The 10,707-nt window shown below is 42.6% G+C and overlaps 1 protein-coding gene across 1 annotated transcript in view; it reads left to right on the top strand.

Annotated features, from left to right (window-relative positions):
• The first annotated feature begins 290 nt into the window (after positions 1-290).
• The window catches only part of LOC120943618 (hemoglobin subunit alpha-5-like), a 33,372-nt gene continuing 22,955 nt past the window's right edge, over positions 291-10,707 (top strand). Inside the window, exons 1-2 of the mRNA XM_040357010.1 lie at positions 291-448; positions 8,214-8,418. Coding sequence (XP_040212944.1) covers positions 354-448; positions 8,214-8,418 — 300 coding nt within the window. The 5' untranslated portion in view covers positions 291-353. The remainder of the gene's footprint in view (positions 449-8,213; positions 8,419-10,707) is intronic.

The raw sequence follows: 10,707 nt of genomic DNA, 5'->3' as shown, positions 1-10,707 counted from the left end.
ATATGTTTGAAATATAAAGAATGAAACTAAAGAAAGAACATTTAACTAGTAAATTGTCATGTAATAGATTCTCAAATGTACAGACTTCTGTTTTTAGAATGCTACTTTTTGTATTGTGTAGGCTGTGGTCATTGTATGAAAAGATAAAGAGATACAGTATGTCATTGTATCAGCCACTATGGATATCCCTGACATCATTCTTTGTACTGCAGATAAGAGAATGGGTGTAACTACAGAGCTAGCCAATGGAAAATGCTTAGGTGATTTTTTTTCTAACCTGTTTAACGTTAAAATAACTAGGAAACTTAGTGGACAAAGGGACTGTTATACATCTGTGCTAACCTGAACAAACCATGATTTTCACTGCTGCTGAGAAGGCCTCTATCACTTCTATCTGGTCTAAGGTGGCTGGTCATGAGGGCACCATTGGAGCGGAGGCTTTGGAGAGGTAATATAAAATATAATATTATTTTTATTACACCCAGAATATCCTTTACATCCTGTTGCTGGACAACTTATCATGTAGCTTATTATTGGATTTCTATTGAGAGGCCATACAATTTGACCTAACAGAATTGTTCTACTTTGTTATTGTGTATTCTGCATAGTTCTGCTAGTGCTAACCGAATAAAAACGACTCCACTAAAAAAGTTTTATTTTATTTTTATTGGCAAGTAATCAAGAGAACTATGGGGGGAGGGCCCTTAAGAATTGCACATACAATATATTGTATATAGTCAGGGCCGATCCACCCTATAGGCTCACTATGCAAGCCGCTTAGGGCCCTGCAAAGCTGCGGAGGGCCCCCAAATTACTAGAGGGCCCGCCTGGTGAGAAATAATTTTCGGCCCCTCACCCTGCGCTTCTCAACTCGCTGGCTGGCTTTAATGTAAGTTAAAGGGTCACTAAAGTAAAAATGTTTTTTTATCTAAATAGCTTCCTTTACCTTACTGCAGTACTGGTTTCATGTCCTCATTGTTTGTTTTCTTTGAAGTTGATGTTATTCTGCTGTGATCTCCACACTTCCTGCTCGTCTGTTTCCTTATAACCACAGTGCTGGGAGCTTTTCACGGTGGTCTAAGCTGTCATTACTGTGTGTCTAAAACTTAACAGCACCAATCTGATTCATTTTCAAAACAAAACACTGCCCTGGATTTGTTTGTTTTTGTTCTGTGTGTCTCTCTACTTCACAGAAACATGAAGCCAGTTTAAAAGTGAAAGTGAAACTAGAGGCACATTATATGATTGATTTTTATCTACTTTTAATCATTTTTAAAAGGAATCAGTTAACTTGTATGTCTCTAGACCCTGTAAACAGTCATTTCAGCAAAAATTTTTTTTTCCTTTAGTGACCCTTTAATCTCTAATGTGACATGTCATTTACGGCGCCCCCCCCCCCCCCGCTTCTCAACTTTAATGTGACATGTCATTTTGCTTAGGGCCCCGGGGAGGTCAGGATCGGCACTGTATATAGTGTACTGAGTTGCACATGTATCTTCATTGAGCTCTTCCCATTTTTTAGCCAACTCAACCACACGCATAGGAGCTAGTTTACTAAAGGAGTCAATGATGTTTACCTAAAACAGTGGTTCTCAACCTGGGGGTCGGGACCCCCTCGGCGGTCAAATGATGATTTGCCAGGGGTCACCAAATCCCAGGCTGTTCCTGAACCCCACGCCGATTTACCAGCGTTTTCGCGGCCACCCAACAGGGCTGTCCCTGGAGCCCACAGCCGCCCACTCAGCCTCTTCGCAGCTGCCCATTCAGTTCACGGCATGGATGGGGGGCGGAGACTAGAGGTCAGCTGACTGGTGAGGAATGTGAAGTGGAAGGTTCTGGAGGAGACCCCATCTCCTGATTTTGGCATATGGGTCACTCCTGCGAGACACCATGAACTCGGAGACACGGTGAGTAACACTGCCTGTGATTATAGTTGCCATTAAAAGTCCCCACTAAAGTTCTCAGATCAGCAGATGACCTTGATCAAGAGCACCTAATTTGGTTGATCAGAACTCCCTCCAGCATGGCTACACTTCCCATTCCCTTCACCCTCCCCCCCCCCCCCCCCCAACAAGGAGTAAGAGAAGGAATAAAGAGAGAATACATGGAAGGGAGAGGGGTAGTAACAAAGAAAAAGGGAGAGAAATAATATAAGAGAGAACAAGAAAGACGGCTAGAGAGAGAGATGGGGGAAAAGATTAGGATAGAGAGATAAAAGAGAGTGGTACAGCCTAAATTGTGCAGTGGAAGGGGTTAGGGGAGCAAATTACTTGCCATGCTACAATTATTATTTTTTCTGTTAGGGGTCCCCACAACTTCGTAAATTTTATCAAGGGGTCACGGCACTAGAAAGGTTGAGAACCACTGACCTAAAAGGTGTATTTTCACTTTACATAGTTATTGATAGTAAACAAGTTGAAATTGTGCTTACTTTAACCACTTCCTTACTGGGCACATATACCCCTTCCTGACCAGGTGAAATTTCAGCTTGTGGCACTGCGTCACTTTAACTGACAATTGCGCGGTCGTGCGACGTGGCTCCCAAACAAAATTGACGTCATTTTTTCCCCACAAATAGAGCTTTCTTTTGGTGGTATTTGATCGCCTCTGCGGTTTTTATTTTTTGTGCTATAAACAAAAATAGAGCGACAATTTTGAAAAAAAAAAAACAATATTTTTTACTTGTTGCTATAATAAATAGCCCAATTTTGAAAAAAAAACATTTTTTTCTCAGTCTAGGCGATATGTATTCTTCTACATATTTTTTGGGGAAAAAAAAAAATTGCAAGAAGCGTCTGGTTTGCGCAAAAGTTATTACAAAATAGGGGACAGAATTATTATTATTTTTTATTATTTTTTTTTTACTACTAATGGCGGCGATCAGCATTTTTTTCGTGACTGCGACATTATGGCGGACACATCGGACACTTTTGACACATTTTTGGCGCCATTCACATTTATACAGCGATCAGTGCTATAAATATGCACTAATTACTGTATAAATGTGACTGGCATTGAAGGGGTTAACACTGGCTGCATGTAATGTAAAAACACGGTGCCCGTTTAGGAGATATTTACACTACCTATAGTTAAGCCTTATTATAGGCTTACCTATAGATAAAATGAATGTGTGGAACATTACTTCCAAATTAATGTCTTACCTGTGCTGATAGTGTAAAGCTGATTTTCTAAAAGTAAAGACGGTTCACTCACCAAACTGAATGTTCAATTTGTCTACAGAAAAAGGCGAAACTGTGTTCACTTCAGTCATAAATTCATGTGCTAAGAGAAATCGTGATTGAGTATTCAAAGTGAATCTGCTAACCTCCATCATCCAAGCATGTACAAGCAAAAATGCTTGTTTTTTACATTTTCCTTTTTCATAATTGGGCATTCTTAGCAAAGTGAGACATCATCAAATTTACTAAGCTCTGGGGGCAACTTTCCTTGCAAAGTGAACAGCCTATTTGCCTTTAGTGAATCAACCCCAATGCATACATTATTGAGCAAATCTGTCACAAAGCAATTCATATGGAAGCAGTCACTCATTAAAGCGGAGTTCCACCCAAAAAATGGAACTTCCAGGGAGCTGCAGTGGCTCAACGCGATTGGCACTGCGCTGACAAGCCTTTCACCTCTGCAGCTAGGGGTTCGGATCCTGGTCTCGGCTACATGTGAATTGAGTTTGGTGGTCTCAGCCCGGGTCCCGGTGGGGGTGCTATGCGAGGTAAGCTTGCGCTTAGTACGCCCACCCCCCTCCCACAAAAACCACCACACTTACACGCACTCGAAATTGGGTTAACATGCACGCACTTTGACCACGCGGTCTCTAAAAAAAGAGAGGCGAAGGACTAACGGGGCTGGTGGAGCGGGCTAGATCCTCTCACTCCCATATAGGGAGTCCCTCTGCCCTGTTGAGCAGGGCAGAGGGAGCAGGTGGAGCAGGTGGAGCAGGTAGGGCAGGCTGTGTGGGAGGACCCCCTCACACACCCGCCATTGCCACCCGGGGCATGGAGAAAGGTGGCAGATTGCCTCTGGGGGAGGCCTGCCTACTCCCGACTCCTCTCTCGAGTACACGCACAAAATACACTTTGAAAAAAAAAAAAAATGGAACTTCCGCTTACCCCTCACCCCCTTACATGCCACATTTGGCATGTAATTTTTTGGGGGGGAGAGTGGGGGGCTTCAGGAGAAGGGGACTTCCTGTCCCACTTCCTCCTTCCGCCGAGGGGCTGGAAAGGCGATTAGCTTAATCGCCTTTTCACAGCCCCTCCCTGTAGGCGAGCGCTGGTCCAGTCGTACGGCGCCGCTCGCGCATGCGCACTGCTGCTCGCGCATGCGCAGTGGGTGCCCGGCCGTGAAACCGAAAGCTGTCACTGCCGGGTGCCCACACTAAGAATGAAGATGCCGGCCGGCGAGGGGGGGCGAGGAGCGGAGCCCCGGCCGGCGAGGAGCTGGAGCCGTGGAGCAGGTAAGTGTCTGTTCATTAAAAGCCAGCAGCTACACTTTTTGTAGCTGCTGACTTTTAATAAACTTAAAAAAAAGGTGGAAAACCCCTTTAACATAAATGTCAAGTCTTATGCCGCGTACACACCATCACTTTATGTGATGAAAAAAAATGACGTTTTTAAAAACGTCACTTTAATTGACTGTGTGTGGGAGAAAACGTCGTTTTATGTCTTGTAAAAAACGACCAAAAAAAATTGAAGCATGCTTCAATTTTATGTGTCGTTTTTCAAAAGTGCACTTTTTACTTCACAGAAATTGACCGTGTGTAGCAAAAAACGTCGTTTTCTAAGACGTTTTTTCATCCACGCATGCCCAGAAGCTACTTATGAAGCGAGCTTCAATGGTAAAACGTGGTGGAACGTAACCTCACTTTGCAAGATCATTGTGAGAAAACGATGGTGTGTAGGCAACTTCGTCTTTGAAAATTGAAGTTTCAAAAACGTCATTTTTTACTTCACAGAAAGTGTCGTTTTTTTTCATCACATAAAGTGATGGTGTGTATGCGGCATAAGGTCTGGGCATATTTACATGCAGACAGGACTACAAAACAATGCTGCCAAAATAAAGTCTTGTTTGTGTCCTAAAATGTCAATTTGTATTACTTTGGTATGTAATTTACAGTATTTCCAAATCAGACAGCCCATAGCCAAAATGAAAAACTTGCGCTGATCCATAAGGAGTATCTGGTTGCCCAAGGAGTAAAAGAAATGTAAACAAAATATGTTGACTTTTTAAAGTTTTCAGTAAATTTGAGTCACATTTTTTGGAGATTTGGTGAACAACTTTACTTAACAATTCATATATTTATAAAAGTAGAAGTCTATTGCCCAATCACACTTGTGAACTACAATGTGTAGTACAATGTGCACGTTTACCAAGCCTTACTACAATGTATGGCAACACACAAACACTTATTCCCTGTACACACGATCGGTTCGTCAGAGGCCTCGTACACACGACCGAGGAACTCGTCGGGTGAAACACATCGTTTTCCTCGTCGAGTTCCTTGTTAGGCTTGTCGAGGAACTCGACAAGCTTGCTTTGCGTACACATGGTCAAGACAAAATCTCCTCGTTCTCAAACGCGGTGAAGTACAACACATACAACTGCAGGGGAAGTTCGATTCCACTTGCACAACTCTTGGGGCTGCTTTTGCTAATCTCATGAGTTTGCGTGTTAAGTCAAAGTTTGGTGAGAGACGATTTGCACTTCACAGTCAGTTACAGCTTGAAAAATGTGTTCTCTCCATTACAAATGCAACTTTTACTCCCGTCTCATACTTTATTCTGAGCAAGCGCGGGTTCCTTAGCATACACACGCTCGAGTTTCTCGTCGAAAACCAGCCCGACGAGGAACTCGACGAGCAAATTGAGACTCCCGTCGAGGAAAAAGAGAACTTGCTCTCTTTTTTGCTCGTCGAGTTCCTCGACAGTTTCCTCAATGAAAAATGTACACACGACCGGTTTCCTCGGCAAAAAAGCTCTCCCACCAAGTTTCTTGATGGATTCTGCCGAGGAAACCGGTCGTGTGTACAAGGCCATCAGACGAACCGATAATGTGTGGGCCCCATTGGCGAAAAAAAATAGAACCTGTTTTAAAATTTTCGTATGGTTAAAAAGACGATAGAAAAAAATGATCGTCTGTGGGAAATCCATTGCATGCTCAGAATCAAGTCGACGCATGCTCGGAAGCATTGAACTTCATTTTTCTCTGCACGTCATTGTGCTTTACGTCACCGTGTTCTGACACGATCGGATTTTTAACTGATGGTGTGTAGGCAAGACTGATGAAAGTCAGCTTCATCTGATATCTTATGAAAAAATTAATCGGTTCGTTTTCATCAGACGAAACGATCGTGTGTACAGGGCATAACTGTGTGGTGAATTTTGAATGGCATCCTAATTCACTAATACAGTGGCTGCCAAAACATCTGCACTGCAGAGCACTAGAATACATATGCAGTGTACTGTGGTGCGGTGAATTTGAAAAATGAGTAATGTCTATTTACAGTATGTCCTTGCTATTTGTTTTGTTGTGTGTTAGTAGCTCATTCACAACTGGCTGCCTTTATGCAATGCATGTTAACAGATGACAATGTAATATGCATGGATTAGCATTGCACAATGTTAAGGTGTAAATAGGCCTTAAACCATGGGCAGATCCAGAGTCTAGTCTTGGGAGGGGCACTGCCAGAAAATATGTTTTTTACAGGCAATTTATCAGGCAAATGGCTGGTATTGGCGCTTCAATGATCACGGCACCATGGTTATTATGGTCTCCGGAATATTGAAGAGCATTATTTATATTATTACATTGTAATATAAAATGAAATAGTTCAACTCACCATACTGCCGAATCAGTGCGAGCCCCGAGTGTGTCACTTGCCACGTCGCCTGCCACTAAATGCGGATTGTCACTTGCCACTTCACCTGCCACACGTTGCGGATTGTCACTTGCCACGTCACAGACTGTCACTTTCCACGTCACCTGCCACACATTGCGGATTGTCACTTGCCACGTCAACTGCCACCAGATGTGGATTGTCACTTGCCACGTCACCTGCCACACGTTGCAGATTGTCACTTGCCATGTCACCTGCCACACGTTGCAGATGGTCACCTGCTGTGTCACTTTCCTGCTAAGGTGCTCTGTCCCAATGTCAGGCAGCAGAGAGATGATGTAATCTCTCTGCTGCCCACAGCTGCCTGCACAGTGAGGGCAGAACTGCAAGGATGCAGGGCGGGTGATGTCATCTCTATGCTCCCATGCCTGCCAGCCCCCTGATTGGCCAGCAGCGCTCACACACCGAGTGACCCAGCTACCCCCCCTCTCTCACCCGCCCACTCACCGAGCGTCCGCTATCTCGCCCGCAGAGCCACACGCCCATGGAGCCGCCCGCCCGCGGAGCCGCCCGCGCTATCACCTGCGGAGCTGCCCGCTCTCAATTTCCCCGTTGCCCCCCTGGATCTGCCCCTGCCCTAAACCCTAAGTTTTTTTATCCTATATTGCATCTTATCACTGTTGATTTCCTCCAGCCTTTTTCAGGCACTTCCTGTCTACTTGCACTCGCTTTAGCAGCAGCTGCACATCATATATCTGGAATGACTGTAGCCTCTATCAGGGTGTCAACATAATGTGACAGGTTGACAACAATTTGAAGAGAATTGTAACCCCACAACTTGAAGTGCCTGAAAAGGAATCTTTGTGCAAAGATCTGTGATCATACCTGTGGTGTGAATTTAGTGAAAGCAACCATTAAAAAAAAAATGTTAACCATTTCCCCCCTGGGCCTATCGTCAAATGACCTTTGTCGTTACTGGTGGATGTTATATAATGTCCTCCCAAAATACGCTTCATGTGCACCTCACAGGCTTTTTTAGCAAAAAATTAAAAACCCACCAGTTAATAAAATTCCTCCAAAAGAAAGCTCTACTTGAGTGAAAAAAATTATAAAAATGTCATATGTGTACAGTGTTGCATTACCGCGCAATTCTCATTCAAAATATGACAGCGCTGAAAGCTGAAAATTGGCCTGAGCAGAAAGGTGGTAAAAGTGCCCTGTATTGAAGTGATTAAAGCTTACATGATTTTAGTGATTGAGTTTATACCTGCTTTAAATAACACCAAATAGCAATAGGTTAACATTAGCACATTGCCTTTCAGACTGCTAATAAGTAATAAAGATTTGGTTCTTTCCAATCCAGGTTGTTTCTGAGCTTCCCTCAGTCGAAAACCTACTTCAGCCATTTTGACGTGAGCCATGACTCTAAGGATCTTCAAAACCATGGTGGAAAGGTTTTAAAAGCTATTGGAAGTTCTGCTCAACATCTGAATGATCTTGACTTTGCTCTGTCTTCCCTCAGTGAGCTTCATGCCCGCAAACTCAGGGTTGACCCTGGTAACTTCAGAGTAAGTTCAACTTTCATATACATTAATGCCCTTTTAGCATCTAAGAAAAACAATAAAAATATTTCAAAGTATTTTTAACCACTTAAGCTCCGGACCAATACGCTGTCTAAAGACCAGAGGTGTTTTTACAATTTGGCAATGCGCTGCTTTAACTGGTAATTGCGCGGTCATGCAATGTTGTACCGAAACGAAACTTGCGTCCTTTTCTTCCCACAAATAGAGCTTTATTTTGATGGTATTTGATCGCCTCTGCGATTTTTATTTTTTGCGATATAAACGCAAAAAGACCGTAAATTTTGAAAAAAAATGATTTTTCTTATAACAAAAAGTAAAAAAAATCGAATAAACTAAATTTTAGTCAAACATTTAGGCCAAAATGTATTCAGCCACATGTCTTTAGTAAAAAAAATCGCAATAAGCGTATATTTATTGGTTTTCGCAAAAGTTATAGCGTCTACAAACTAGGGTACATTTTCTGGAATTTACACAGCTTTTATTTTATGACTGCCTATCTCATTTCTTGAGGTGCTAAAATGGCAGGGCAGTACAAAACCCCCCCAAATGACCCCATTTTGGAAAGTAGACACCCCAAGGAAACTGCTGAGAGGCATGTTGAGTCCATTGAATATTTAATTTTTTTGTCCCAAGTGATTGAATAATGACGGAAAAAAAAAAAAAAAAAAATGTTTACAAAAAGTTGTCACTAAATGATATATTTCTCACACATGCCATGGTTATATGTGGAATTGCACCCCAAAATACATTCTGCTGCTTCTCCTGAGTACGGGGATACCACATGTGTGGGACTTTTTGGGAGCCTAGCCGCATACGGGGCCCCAAAACCCAAGCACCGCCTTCAGCATTTCTAAGGGCACAAATTTTTGATTTCACTCCTCACTACCTATCACAGTTTCGAAGGCAATAAAATGCCAAAACAGCACAAAACCCCCCCAAATGACCCCATTTTGGAAAGTAGACACCCCAAGCTATTTGCTGAGAGGCATGTTGAGTCCATGGAATATTTAATTTTTTTGCCCCAAGTCACTGAATAATGACCAAAAAAAAAAAAATACAAAACGTTGTCACTAAATGATATATTTCTCACACATGCCACGGTTATATGTGGAATTGCACCCCAAAATACATTCTGCTGCTTCTCCTGAGTACGGGGATACCACATGTGTGGGACTTTTTGGGAGCCTAGCCGCGTACGGGGCCCCGAAAACCAAGCACTGCCTTCAAGATTTGTGTGAGTGAAATCAAAAATTTATGTCCTTAGAAATCTTGAAGGCGGTGCTTGGTTTTCGGGGTCTCATACGCGGCTAGGCTCCCAAAAAGTCCCACACATGTGGTATCCCCGTACTCAGGAGAAGTAGCAGAATGTATTTTGGGGTGCAATTCCACATATAACCATGGCATGTGTGAGAAATATATCATTTAGTGACAATGTTTTGTACATTTTTTTATTTTAATTTTTTTTGGTCATGATTCAATCACTTGGGGCAAAAAAATTAAATATTCCATGGACTCAACATGCCTCTCAGCAAATAGCTTGGGGTGTCTACTTTCCAAAATGGGGTCATTTGGGGTTTTTTTGTGCTATTTTGGCATTTTATGGCCTTCGAAACTGTGATAGGTAGTGAGGAGTGAAATCAAAAATTTGCGCCCTTAGAAATGCTGAAGGCGGTGCTTGGTTTTCGGGGTCCCGTACGCGGCTAGGCTCCCAAAAAGTCCCAAACATGTGGTATCCCCGTACTCAGGAGAAGCAGCAGAAGGTATTTTAGGGTGCAACTCCACATATAACCATGGCATGTGTGAGCAATATATCATTTAGTGACACATTTTTCTTTTTTTTTTTTTTTTTCTCATTATTCAATCACTTTGGACAAAAAAAAAAAAAATCAATGGACTCAACATGCCTCTCAGCAGTTTCCTTGGGGTGTCTTCTTTCCAAAATGGGGTCATTTGGGGTTTTTTTGTGCTATTTTGGCATTTTATGGCCTTCGAAACTGTGATAGGTAGTGAGGAGTGAAATCAAAAATTTACACCCTTAGAAAGCCTGAAGGCGGTGATTGGTTTTTGGGGTCCCGTACGCGGCTAGGCTCCCAAAAAGTCTCACACATGTGGTATCCCCGTACTCAGGAGAAGCAGCAGAATGCATTTTGGGGTGTAATTCCACATATGCCCATGGCATGTTTGAGCAATATATCATTTAGTGACAACTTTGCGCAAAAAAAAATATATATATATATATATATATTTATATTTCCCGCAACTTGGGTCAAAATC

The sequence above is a fragment of the Rana temporaria genome, chromosome 6 (genome assembly GCF_905171775.1).
Source record: "Rana temporaria chromosome 6, aRanTem1.1, whole genome shotgun sequence".
Classification (NCBI taxonomy): domain Eukaryota; kingdom Metazoa; phylum Chordata; class Amphibia; order Anura; family Ranidae; genus Rana; species Rana temporaria.
This window is presented reverse-complemented; position numbering and strand designations above follow the sequence as displayed.